General features: G+C 43.9%; 1 protein-coding gene across 1 annotated transcript in view; it reads left to right on the top strand.

Moving 5' to 3' along the window:
* The window catches only part of LOC132823489 (calcium/calmodulin-dependent protein kinase type II subunit alpha), a 240250-nt gene that overhangs the window by 99624 nt on the left and 126277 nt on the right, over positions 1 to 14349 (top strand). The window contains exon 3 of the mRNA XM_060837410.1: positions 11819 to 11878. Coding sequence (XP_060693393.1) covers positions 11819 to 11878 — 60 coding nt within the window. The remainder of the gene's footprint in view (positions 1 to 11818; positions 11879 to 14349) is intronic.

The following is a 14349-nucleotide window of genomic DNA, read 5'->3' as shown; positions in this document are numbered from 1 at the left end:
TTCACTTACTGGCATTAGAACAGGTTCATGGGGCAAATTGGCCTTTACCCGTTTCTGAGAAGGAGGATTGGGAGTGGATTCAGGGGTTAGGAGGGAAAAATGAAAAGCACTCAAAAGGATGGACAATGGTTACAGGTCCAGCAGCAACACTGACACTCATAGTTATAACCATAAAATAGAGACGGATGCTCAGGTGCAGAGAAAGAATCAATGAATGATTTTCATGAGTCAACAAGCCTTATTTGATGCAAATGAAGCTGAGAATGTTTGTGGGTAAATCATGTTCTGGAGGCAGTGGAAAATAATTGGGGTTATTTTTAACTTGGGAAGTGGATATGAAGTGAGGGCAACAATTCATGGCTCTGTAAACAAAATCAGCTTCAACTTTCACCAACTCAGTACCAGAGCCTGTGATGATGGAGAGATTGGTACAGGATTCAGTTCATGGGGCACTGGCTACAGTACTCGGGTGGAAGGGAACTGTTGTGTAGGGATGGGCTTCACTTGAACTGTGCTGGGACCGAAGTCATGGCAAATTGAGTAACCAGGTCGAGTGGGAGGGCTTTAAACTAACTGCTGGGGAGGGGGTGGGGGCAAGAGAGGAATGTCAGTTTGGGAGAGGGGAAATAAAAGCATATGGCAGCATTACAGTCCAGCAATTTGGATAATGACACCCAGAGTGGGATAGAGTTTACAAAAACAGAAAAGCACCAGTAAATAGGGACAAAGACAGATGAAATGATTAAAAGGCAAAAGTAACGGCTCTTAGTTCCTTAGAAATAATACGGCACAGAAAGAGGCCATTTGGTCAAACCTGCTAACCCAGCTGCCCTTTCTAATCCCGCCTACCTGCATATGGCACATAACCCTGCAGTTTACAACACTTAAGGCACTTTTTAAAAGAGTTTAGAGTCTCTGCCTCCATCACCAACTCAGGCAGCGAATTCCAAACTCCCACCATCCCCTGCATTAAAAAATATTTTCCTCTCATCCCCTCTAGTCCTGCCACGTCTCTTGAATCAATGACCCCTGAGTTTTGAACTCTCTGCCAAGAGAAATAGGTTCCTTCTGTCTACTCTATCTCCACCCCTCACAGTTTTGTATCCCTCTATCATGTCACCCCGAGCCTTCCCTGTTCTGGGGAAAAGAGCCCCAACCTCTCCAATCTCTGCTCAGAGGTTTTCCCTCTTAACCCCTGAATCCACTCCCAATCCTCCTTCACAGAAACAGGTGAAGGCCATTCTGCCCCATCAACCTGTTCTAATGCCAGTAAGTGACAATATTCTAATAAATCTTCTCTGCTCTCTCCCCAGAGCAAATACACCTTTCTTGTAATGTGGTGACCAAAAATGCTTGCTATATTCCAGTTGTGGCCTCTTTGTTTGAATGCATGCATACTTGGAACAAAATTAATAAATTAACAGCAAAAGTATGTGAGCTTACAACTATTACTGGTTTCCAGGAGATCAATGCTAAAAATAAAATATTCAGGGGTGTGTAACTTTACGAAAGGATGGACAGGGAAGAAAGGATAGTGGAACAGTGTCATTGGTATGGGATGGAGCAAGAGCAAAAGCAAGAAATGGTCTTTGATCAGAATTCATAGAATGAAGGGAAGAAGAGTCTGTCAGGCATAATCTATAGGATCCCTTACAGTAACTATAAATTGGGACAGAGATTTGATCAGGAGACAGTGAGGGCAGCCAATGAAGTTAGTCTAATAATCATGGGTAGCTTTAATTTTCATGTGGATCGAGATACCCAGGCTGGCAGAGGTAATCATGGAGAAGAATTTATAATATATTCCAGACAGTTGCATGGAACAATATGATGGATAAGGCTATTTTGGAAACAAAAACAGAAATTGCTGGAAAAGCTCAGCAGGTCTGGCAGCATCTGTGGAGAGAAATCAGAGTTAACGTTTCATTTCAAGTGAACCTTCCTAAGAACCTCAACCCGAAATGTTAACTCTGATTTCTTTCCACAGATGCTGCCAGACCTGTTGAGCTTTTCCAGCAATTAGAGTCATAGAGTCATAGAGATGTACAGCATGGAAACAGACCCTTCAGTCCAACCCGTCCATGCCGACCAGATATCCCAACCCAATCTCGCCCCACCTGCCAGCACCTGGCCCATATCCCTCCAAACCCTTCCTATTCACGTACCCATCCAAATGCCTTTTAAATGTTACAATTGTACCAGCCTCCACCACATCCTCTGGTAACTCATTCCATACACGTACCACCTTCTGTATGAAGAAGTTACCCCATACGTCTCTTTTATTTCTTTCCCCTCTCACCCTAAACCTATGCCCTCTAGTTCTGGACTGTCTGCAGCATCTGCAGTTCTTTTGGGTTTTTATCAGGCTATTTTGGATCCAGTGATGTGTAATGAGGCAGGTTTACTAAAGGATCTCAGAGTAAAAGATCGCTTTGGAAACAGTGACCATAACACAGTAGAATTTAGCATTCAGTTTGAGAGGGAAAAACACAAGTTGGAAACAACTGCACTAAACCTAATGGGAATTACAAATATATGAGGGTAGAGCTGGCTGGAGTGGATTTGGAAAGGGGTTTAGCAGCAAAAGTGTTTGAGGAACATTTAAGTAAGTAGATCATGGCTTAAAGTAAATAAAAATCCCAGTGAGAAAGAAGGAATCTGGGAAGGAGATATACCAACCTTGGTTAACTTGGTAAGTTAAGGATAACATCAACTTGAAAGGAAAAGCATACAGTATGGCAAAAAAATAGTGGTAGAACAAAGGATTGGGAAAATTATGTATGTAGGTTAGCTCGCTGAGCTTGAAGGTTTCAAGGTTTTCTGAGGTTTTGTCACCATGACTAGGTAACACCATCAGTGAGGGTCTCCAGTGAAGTGCTGGTGGTATGTCCCATCTCTCTATTTATAGGCCTTGGTTTCTTAAGGTGGGAATTAAGGTTGGTAAAATTTTTAAAACCTTTAAAATACAACAAAATAAAACAAAGTTGGGGACGATAAACTTTGAGGGTAAACTTGTCAGTAATGTCAAGGCAGATCGCAAGAGTTTCTTTAAGTATTTGAAGAAAAAGGAGGCCACTCAGAAAATGAAGCTGGGGAAGTGACCATGCAAAACCAAGAAAAAGCGGAGGAGTTGCATTATTACTGTATATCAGTCTTTACTATAAAAGACAGCAAATAGCACTCCAAATAGTCGAATGGCAAAAGGAGGAGAAGAAGTAAATACAATAATTATCACTAGAGCAACAGTGCCAGGAGGCTAAAGATCAATAGATCCCTTTTGATCTGTTGGGATCCATCCTCGAATATTAAAGATGCATTCATAGTAACCTTCCAATACCCCTTCGATTTTGGAAAAATCCCAGAGTTGGAAACTGGCAATGTAGCACTCTTAATTCCAAAGTGAAGGAGACAAAAATGGTTGGCCAGTTAGTAAAATGTCAGTTACTGGGAAAGTCATAGAATCCCTACAGTGTGGAAGCTGGCCATTCACCCCATCGAGTCCACGCTAACCCTCCGAAGAGCATCCCACTCAGACCAACCCCCTACCATATTCACGTGACCCTACATTTCCCGTGGCTAATCCACCTAGTCTGCACATCCCTGGAAACTATGGGGCAATTTAACATGGTCAATCAACCCTAAGCTGCACATCTTTGGACTGTGGGAGGAAACCGGAGCACCCAGAGGAAACCCATACGCACACAGGGCCACAATTAGTTATTATATATCAATTAATGAGATGGATGGGGTAAGTGAATGTACAGCCACCAAGTTTGAGGATGACACAAAAATAAACGAGAAGGAAGTGGTGAGGATGACCCAATGAATCTGCAGAGAAAGAAGAGGTGAAGTGAGTGGGCATAACCTGATGAGGGAAATGTGTTATCATGCACCCTGCCAGGAAGAGTAGAGCAGCTGAATATTATTTAAATAGAGAAAGACAGCAGAACAGAGGGAGTCCTTGTGCACAAATCACAAAAAGCTAACATCCAGGTAACAGAGACGACAAATGGAATGCTGTCTTTTCTTTCAAAGAGAACAGAGTATAAAAATAGGGAGGTCTAGCTAAATCTATACAAGGCACTAGACAGACCAGAGATGAATATGTGAACAGTGTTGGGTCAGTTGTTGAAGGAAAGGGATACTAGCATTGGAGGAAGTCCACAGGAGGTTCATTTGGCTGATTCTGGGTCTGGAGGGACTGTCTAATGAAGAGAGGTTGAGTAGGTTGGGCCTTCACTCATTGGAATATAGAAGACTTAAAGGATAACTTATTGAAACATAAAAGAGCAATATGGTTGACTTTTAACTGACCTTTGGAATTAGAGATGGGAAATACATTCTGGCATAGCCAGAGATATCCACGTATCGTGATGAATCAATATAAATTCTTAAGAGACTTGACAGGGTAGATGTGAAAGGTTATTTCTGCTTGCGGGGGCATCTAGGACCAGAGGATATCATCCCAGAATAAAAGCTTGCTGATTTAGGATCGAGATGAGCAGGGAGATGAGGAGGGCGGTTTTCTCCCAGAGGGGACTGAATCTGTGGAATTCCTTACTGCAGAGGGCTGTCAAGACTGGATCATTCAGCGTACCCAAAGCTGAGTTAGATTTTTAATCAGTAAGGGATCAGGAGTTGTGGGAAAAAGCAGGAGAGTGGAGCAGAGGATTATGAGTGAAGCCATAATTTCATTGAATGGCGAGCAGATTATCAAGGGCTGAATGGCCTATTTCTGCTTCTATGTTTAATGGTCTAACGTTGACAGTTATCTATAAATCTCATGGAAGTCAGAGTTAGGAACCAGAACCAGTCCTTTCAAGCCTGCTCTACCATTCAATAAGATCATGATTGATCTTCCATTACTCCTTCACCTTGGTGAAAAGTCCCATTCTCTCTACTTACCATGGGTTCTAAAACTCAATCTTCCTCAATTTGTTGCACGTGGCCAGCATTTAATGGCCATCCATAATTGCCCTGGAGAAGGGGCGGTGAATTACCTGTTTGAACCTATGCAGTCCATGTGCTCTGCACAGTCACAGTGGGCTATACCTCCAGCAAGGTATTTGTATCTGATAAGGTAATGTTTACGTTACCTCCTTTAACATAAGAACTATACACAGGTAACATGGTACTGAAATATACATAAAATTTACTGTATATATATTTCAAATTAGTTTATATAAAATCTACCCACTAGAGTTTAGAAGAATAACAGGGGATCTCATAGAAACGTATTAGATTCTTAAGGGTAAATGCTGTGAGGAAGGTTCCACTCATGGGATAGTCTAGGACCAAAAGGTGCAGTCTCATAATTAAGGAACATCAATTTAGAGTCATACAGTCCTACAGCACAGAGACAGACCCTTTGCCGACCAAAATGTCCATCCACTCTAACCTCATTTCCCTGCACTTGGCTCATAACCTTCCAATCATTTCCCATCCATGTATTTGTCCAAATGCCTTTTAAATGTTTATAAGTTCTGATGGCGACTCATTCCATATGCGTACCGTTCCCTATGTAAAAACGTTGCCCCTCAGGTTCCCTTTTATTCGTTCCCCTCTAACCTTAAACTGATGCCCTCTAGTCCTCAATTCCCCAACCCTGGGGAAAACACTGAAATGAGGAAAAATGTCTTCTCTCAGAGTGTTGTGAGTCTTTGGAACTCCTTCCCTCAGAGAGCTGTGGGGGCGGAATCCTTATGTATATTTAAGGCTGAGAGAGATGGATTTGGATCAGTCTGGGAATCGACGGTTACAGGATAAAGCAAGGAAAGTGGATGTGAGAATTGTCTGATTAGCCTTGATCCAACTGAAAGACTGAAAGGGCTGAATGGCCTGCTTCTGTTCCCATTTTGTATAGTCTTGTGGAAGGATTCAATAGATCTTTATTATGGCTTCAGTTATACACCTATGTTACAGACGCATACACTTTAGTACCTGGGTCAGTGTTACTTTGTTCAGTTCCAAACAGTAGCACATTTCTATAACATACCATGCTTCAGGAATTCCCTGTTTAGATGGAGTCTGAGAAATTGATATGATATAATGATGGGAGCATGAGCATGTGTCTCAAAGGTATATAGCATTCTAGCTGCGAGACAGAGCACAACATGATGTTAGTATAGCCACGCAGTGCTATTAGATAGGATGATAAGGTACAAGACAGCCATAATAGAACAGACTCAAGGGGCTGAATGGTCTCCTCCTGCTTCAAAACATACATTAGAAATGTTGATACATGTTGCTTTTAAGTTGTTGTCATCTTAAGAATGAGGAGGAAATTGAAGCCATCAACAGCAATGATATGAGGAACAGGAAGAAGGTATGACAGTTCTTATATAAAATAATAATTTCTTTCAGTGCAGTATTTATAGATGGGAAGGCAGGAGGTGGGAGGTATGGGGAGGGAGAAACTTGCTTTTCGAGTTGGAATGATAAGCGTTCAGGTCTTTCCAGTGGCTTGTTGGAATTTTTAAGCTATCACTTGAGACACTTCCACAATCCTGTCAAAGCAGAGCAATGACAACACAGAAAGTCTCTCTCACAATCACCTGAACCTTTTGTTCACCACTCAGAACACATTCAGTGAAGGATCTCAGAGTGAGCTCGATTGTTGAGTTAAAGGGTAGTGGAGTTGAAAAATGTGGTGCTGGAAAAACACAGCAGGCCAGGCAGCATCCGAGGAGCAGGAGAATTGATGTTTTGGGCATAAGCCCTTCTTCAAAGGGCAGTGGAACAGAGTTGTCACTTTTGAAGGATCAATTAGAGCGTGGCACCTGATTGACAATGCCTGAAGCCTAATTGTGGCTTCTGGCAGTACGTGTAACTCAAATGTCCACATCACTTGATGATGGGGCGTAATATTTCTATGCACTTCGTAAAGAACCGAAAACTTAGCAACGCACTCTTTCATATCCAATGACTGTAGGTAACCAAAGGGTTCCCCACCAGAGCTGCTGAGGAAGTTTGCATTAATGTGGAATCTCCAAACCTTTTTGGAAAGCTTCTCTACTGTTCTTCCTTGGAGTGTTGTTAGTACACAGTTTCAGGCAAAGAAGAGCTTCTTTTCTTGAAAGTCAATTGCAGGATGTGAGCTTCACTGGCAAAGGCAAAGATTAGTGTCCATCCCTCCTTGCTCTTAAGAAGCCTCCTCGAATGATTGCTATCATAGAATCCCCACAGTGTGGATACAGACCATTCAATCCATTGAGTTGATGCCGTCCCTCCAAAAATCCCACCCGCTGCACCCTATCCCTGTAACCCTACATTTCCCATGGATAATCCACCTAACCTGTACATCTTTAGACAGTGGGAGGAAATCAGAGCGCTCGGAGGAAACCCACACAGATACAGGGAGAGCGTGTAAATTCCACACCCCTGCACTGTATAGGGATGCCCACAATAGGGAGGGAGTTCCAAGATTTTGACCCGGCGACACTGAAGGAATGGCAACATAATTCCAAGATAGGATGGTGTGTGGCTTGGAGGGAAACTTGCAATGTTCCCTGCAGGACAATAAAAATTGAAGTGGTGAACAGATTTAGTCGAGATGTTTAAAGTTGTGAGGAAATGAGAAGAAGCTGTTTTCTTTGGCAACAACATCAATGACTGGACAGTACAGCTTTAGGATAATTGGCAAAAAATCGAAGAGAATGAGAAGAAATGTTTACACAGTGGTTGTTATAATCTGGACTGCACCGCTTGAAAGGTCAATGAAAGTATATCTAATCGTAATAATTTTAAAAAGACAATAGGATAAATACTCAATGCAATAAAAAACTGGGCTATGGACAAAAAGCAAGGGAGCAGGACTAATCAGATAGCTGCTCCAAAGAGCTGACACAGGAATACTGCACTGAATGGCCTCTTGCTGTGCTGTAAGATTTCCAAAGACTATTGTGCCACCAAATAGGCGCACAATGATTTACTTCCCAATGCACCCAGAATATTCTGCAGGGTGAAAGCTGCTGAAAGTCATTGTTTAATGAGAGCCAGTTGCCAGATTTTGTAATGTAGCATGTGTCAGGAAGAATTGGTGAGAATGTGTTTCATGAGCTGTAATTCTTGCCAAGTGCTCCTACTGCCATCACATATAATGAGTGCAGTGGAGACAGAGTGGCACTAAAGGAAAATTAATGACTTCCGAAAGACAAGCAGAATGGGGTGGAACCACTAGGGTTGGATTTTGGAATCCTCTCAATGATACAGTGTGACAAAATTATCATTCAGGCCACAGGTTTGACCAGTTTCAGCCCCCCTGTTGTTTCCCCATAGCCCTGTATATGTTTTCCCTTCAAATAGCTCTCCAGTTTTCGCTGTTAAATTACCCTGAGGGAGAAATGGTGACTCAGTTCACCGGAGGACTGACCTGTTGTGCATTAAGTTTAGAAGGGTGGTTGGTTTTATGGAGTCTTTGAGAGTGGGATATTTGGCATGGAGGGGGTCAGGGTGGGGGTCCACAATGAGGCAGGATGCCAAATCGTGAATTTCCAATGGTGTGTTGTGAGATGTTTGTGGTGTGTTTGCCCTCACTGTCGCCCTGTGGCAGAATACCATATGTGATAAGTTTGCATGCCATGAGTACTCATATGTGTAAAAATTCCTTTGAAGAAAGTCCACCTTTAAGTCAATAATGCACGCAAGAAGCCTGTGGCACTGGTGCATAGTGCTTCCAAATAAACCTGTTGGATATAACCTGGTGATTTTTAACTTTGTCCACTCCAATCCAACACCAGCACCTCCACATCATGTTTGTCGAAAGGCAGTGAGTATCAGTCAGCTTTACCAGTCCATCAGGATTCCTGATGAACAGCTTTTGCCCGAAACGTCGATTCTCCTGCTCCTCAGATGCTGCCCGACCTGCTGTGCTTTTCCAGCACTACACTCTCGACTCTGATCTCCAGCATCTGCAGTCCTCACTTTCGACCAGTCGGCTTTACACCATTGTGTCTGAGGGAGAGGTTTTCTTTGGTTAACTCTAATGGGGGGGGGGGGCATGGGGGTGGTGGGAAAATGGCAGCTTCCATGGAGGACTGACATGAGGGAGTCAGTGGTGATGGGAGGACATGGAGTGGGGCAGGGGATGGAGGAGTGAACTGGGAAGGGTTTGGCTCCCTGAAGGTGTGGGCAGCACAACAAGTCAAGGTGAGAAAATGAGGGCCATCAATGTCAGTGTGAGTGCTGCCCGCACCAGCGCCAATCTCAGGGTGATGGCTGCCAGAGTCCATACAGAACTTTGCATTCACCACAGCAGAGCGTGACCTCAGACAATGCCCTCAACAATCCTTAGGGAGTGGGGGAGGTGGTCAGCTGAGCCAGCAGGTTCAGACCAATCCCACAGAGTGGAGGCTACAACACTGGACACTGACATCAATGTGGTGGTTCTGTTCGCCGAGCTGGAAATTTGTGTTCCAAACGTTTCGTCCCCTGTCTAGGTGACATCCTCAGTGATTGGGAGCCTCTGGTGAAGCGCTTCTGTGATGTTTCCTCCGGCATTTATAGTGGTTTGTATCTGCCGCTTCCGGTTGTCAGTTCCAGCTGTCCGCTGCAGTAGCCGGTATATTGGGTCCAGGTCGATGTGTTTGTTGATAGAATCTGCAACACAAATTCCCAGCTCGGCAAACAGAATCACAACAACGAGCACCCGAGCTACAAATCCTCTCACAAACTTTGAACTGACATTAATGTTCAGTAAAGAGCTGTATAGGAAATGATCCTAATTATCCCATAACCATCAATGTGTGCCAACAATGAGATGGACCCGTATATATAGCTCTCTGACTAAGCCGTTCTCAACAAATAACAGTGACGTCCAAAGGAATAATGTGAAATCAGTGTAATATGAAATATTTCCAAGTAGAAATTTAAATGTGAAAAGCATCAATGTTGTGCTCTCAATGTGTCTTTAATTCATGGCAATGGAGTGGTGCAGGGAACATCTTGCAGCGATGAGGAACACATCCCTTTTTGTCCAGGAAGCTCTTTATAACTCGGCACTACCCGCTGCTTTGCCAGCTTTTGTTTATATTTATTCACTTGTGGGACTTGGCATCACTGGCTGGGCCAGCATTTATTGCCCATCCCTAGTTGCCTGTAAGAAGGTTGGGGTAGGCTCCCTACTTGAACCGCTGCAGTTCACCTGTCGTGGGTTGAAGTCTGAAGGTGGCTTAGCCACTGAAAAGCCTCCCAGCCAATGGGATCACTGGTGTTTACCCTGCACATTGCCACTGCAATCGGTTTGATTGTAATCAGGTGGGAATCGACAAAGAGCGCAGGAGGGGAGTTGGCTCACTCCCTCTGGTTACACTTTCAGAAATGGCATGATGTCGTCAAAACTCTCCCCCTCACCACCGCCTACCAAACATCGTCAAGATTAGAAACGCTGTCCAATTTTATCATGCAAACCAGGGAAAGTGAGTTGCGTTGAAGGCGAATGCAAACCAAGCAACCTCCTTCATTGTGTACATTGTGTCATCATGATCAGGTTCGTGGACGCTCCTTTGTTCTCAACCTCTTCGGTTGGCCAGTGTGGAAATTTGGCATGATCGTTAACATGCAGCTAATCCTCAGTAGGATGCATTTAACTAGTTCACCAGAAACAAAAATGAGCCAGTTACAAGGTTTTCTTGTAAGGATGTAAGGATTTTTATGACTTGCTAACCCTAGGGTAAATAATAAAGATGTGACATAAAACAAACACGCGTACAAAGTTAAAATGGGGCTGGTGTCTAGTGTAAAATGTAAGGTAAGGTAACGCAGTTTAATTTCCAGACCGCATTGTTGAGATGTTAAATTTTAACCTGAGACTATGGTCCATTGAGAATGTCATAGATCAAAGGAAACCACTTCACATTGTTCATATACTTCTCCAATTGACTTTATTTCTGGGCTTTGACCTTCCTATGAAAACAAAGAGAGAAAGAGAACATTACTCCAATTTATCCCACCAGGTCTACCAAAGCAGTTGTTTAAAGACCAACTGATCTTTGTATTTCCACATTTGGTTTCATACTGTCCTAGCTGGGTAATGGTAGGTGATGCTTTCCATCTCTAACATGCGAACTTCTTACACATGTGTAAATCAAACAGCAGATATAGATCCAGCTGAAAGCTTCAGTCTCTTTTGATAATTTTAGTCCAGACTGCTTCATGTTTATTCATAAAGGTTGGCTCACCCTGTGGTCAAGTGATTACCATGGCCATTTCCAAGTCAGTTGTATTCCTTTTTGAAGCCATTTCAGTCTCCAGCATTAAAATTAGATGACAGAATTCAAAAATCAATGGTGCATGTTTTGCCACTACTGTGACAGTGTGTCCTATGATGTAGTACGCTGTTAATGGCAAGATCAGCTGTCCTTGCACAAGATTAATGGTTGAACCAAGTCAATTCTAGCTCGGTATAACTCAAGGTTTATCCTGCTCACTCCTTATCCAGTCTCCTCATAGTGAGGGAAAGTGAAGAGACAAAGACTCTTTTTCTTACTGGTGCATATTTCTGACACACTTCTGATCATTTAAACTGCACTAATAAGAACCAGTTTTATAATTTAAGTTAAATCCATCTCTGACCTTCAGCAACCCTTAAAGGGTCAGACCACTTTAGCTCCAAAACAGTACAATGGTGGCCCATTCACCCAAACCCCCTCTGTACCACACCATGTAGAAGCAGCTAATCATTTCCTTTCTCTAAGCTATCTAAAATTATAACACCTTGCTGGGAACAGCATGTGTGTGTTTGTGAGTGAGTGAGAGTGAGAGAGAGAGAGAGATCTGTTGTGTGATCTACTATTGATCAAATTATCCTTTTTTTTGGCAGATCATCAGAAACTGGAGAGAGAAGCTCGGATTTGCCGATCCCTTAAACACCCAAACATCGGTAAGAGACAACAGCAAAAATAATAAGCTTTAGAAAGAAGATTAGAGGAGCTGAGGTACTTAACAAGCAAATGGACAAAGTGGAAACAGTTTGTGGCCATTTAGCCTGTCCAGCCTGTTCACTATTCGCTGAGATCATGGCTAATTTATGATACTGTCTACCTCTCTCTGTACGCTCAGTTAGTGGGTGTCTCTCATTCTCGGGTTTAAAGTTTCCCAGCTGTTGTATGTCACAGCAATGCAGAGATAAGACGAGTTTCTTAGTGTGTAACAAGTTTCTAACTTGTGAGCACTCCGTGTTTGGATGAGTGGGCAGTCAGAGGGCCACTTTGTGGGCCAGCTCCTGGGTTAGGCCGTTGAGGGGTCCAGGCAGTGGCTGTGGAGGGGGTTCATGTTGCCCAATTGTCCGCTTCCTATTGTGGTTACGCCCTCACTCAGGTGTCCACTGAGAGGGAGCATGCAGTGTCCGCTGGCACAGTGGAGACACTTAAGAGACTAGTGGGCACAGCAGGAGCTGAGTGCATCATCACCCTGACAATGTGTTTTAAGTTGATATGTTTTTGTTCGATAAGGCTCTGTTAACCTTTGTTGCTTCTGTTACTGTGCCCCACCAACACTTATTTAAAGTTTTTTATTTTTAGCTTATTTGCAATAGTTGTATATCTCTGCAATCACAAAATGTCTGCACTCATGCTTATCCCAGCTTCTTAGCTCTGAGTCCTCACCCAGGCTTGAATAGTCAAGCGCAGTGAACAAGATCAGTTGCCTGGACCCCTGCAACCACAGATTGCGGTGGTTCATGGACTCCCAGCCCAACTGCTTGTTCTGTGGTGCTGTGGAGTCTGTGGACCATGTGTATATTGGGTGTGGGTGCTTGCATTCCCTTTTTGATTTTCTCAAAAATCTCCTCCTCTGCTTTTGGATGCACTTCAGTCCCACGCTCCTGATCTTCGGGCACCCAGTACGGAGGAGGGAGGGCAGATCTGAAGACCTCCTTGTGGGTCTGCTCCTGGGCCTGGCCAAACTGGCCATAAACAGGTCCAGGCAGTGGGCCGTGGAGGGGGTCGTTAGGGCTGGCTGCCTGCCCCTCTTCCGCGGTTACGTTAGAGCCCGGGTGTCCTTGGAGAAGGAGCACGCGGTGTCCACCCTGGAGTTGTTCAGGGAGAGGTGGGCGCCGCAGGGAGTGGAATGCACTATTTCCCCCTCCAACTCTATTTTGATTTAGTCCCTGCCCTCCCCTTCACTGTTTGATCACACAGCATTGCCCTTTGACGTGAAGGGCACTGCTTGTCATTGGCCACCCGGGTGTTTTCCTATCTTCCTGGTGGTGGCAATTGAATAAAGATTCGTGCACTTTGTGTCCCTCACTGTGTATCACACCTGCACATACACACCATGAGTGCTGGGGTAAAATAAGCCCTATCGCAGTTAGGCGGTAGTGTGGAGGTTAAAAAAAAACAGGAGAGTTAGAATCTCCTCAATTCGGTGACAGACTCTGTGCTGGTTAGCCACAGCTGGTATATTGCATAAATATAAATAAAGGGTGACTTGGTGACGAGATAACAGCCTCTGGGCAGTTATTTCTGGAACCCATCCCTAAAAATTGAAATTGTCTCTTGCTGGTCGTGACCCTAACATGGCAAATACCTGAAATTTTAGAAGAGTTATTTGTGTATGATGCTCTGGCAGTTGTATTTGTATACTTTTTAATATCCTTTAATCATCCAGGCATGCATTGGTCATATGATTAACTCATTTGCCATCTCCTGCTTATGATTAGTATCCAAGCAGGAGGCTGGGAGAACAAGCCTTACTTGACTGTGTTCTTCCAACCTCCTGCCTGTCTACCTTCGATTCCATCATTTGCCCCTTTTTTGTTTCAATGCTTAGTGACTAGCATTAGGAATATTGTGAGCAATTTTGGGCCTGTATCCAAGGAAGGATATGCTGGAGGGGTCTAGAAGTGATTCTTAAGAATGCTCCCTGGGCTGAAAGGCTTGGCATATGAGGAATGGTGAAGGACTCTAGCTCTGTACTGGATGGAGTTTAGAAGGATGACATTCCTGATGAAAGGGTCTATGCCTGAAACATCTACGCTCCTGCTCCTCAGATGCTGCCTGACCTGCTGGGCTTTTCCAGCACCAGCCTTTTTGACTCTGACTCCCCAGCATCTGCAGTCCTCACTATCGCCTTGGAGTTTGAGAGGGCAGATGGGATACCTGCCTTTGTTAGTCAAAGTTAAAAATCACACAACACCAGGTTATAGTCCAACAGGTTTAATTGGAAGCACTAGCTTTCGGAGCGCCGCTCCTTCATCAAGTGGTGGTACTCCACATTCACCTGATGAAGGAGCAGCGTTCCGAAAGCTAGTGCTTCCAATTAAACCTGTTGGACTATAACCTGGTGTTATGTGATTTTTAACTTTGTACCCCCCAGTCCAACACCAGCGTCTCCAAATCACGACTTGTTATT

This window comes from Hemiscyllium ocellatum, chromosome 16 (assembly GCF_020745735.1).
Source record: "Hemiscyllium ocellatum isolate sHemOce1 chromosome 16, sHemOce1.pat.X.cur, whole genome shotgun sequence".
In the NCBI taxonomy this organism is placed as follows: domain Eukaryota; kingdom Metazoa; phylum Chordata; class Chondrichthyes; order Orectolobiformes; family Hemiscylliidae; genus Hemiscyllium; species Hemiscyllium ocellatum.
The sequence above is the reverse complement of the archived record's forward strand: the minus strand, read 5'-3'. Positions and strand labels throughout refer to the sequence as shown.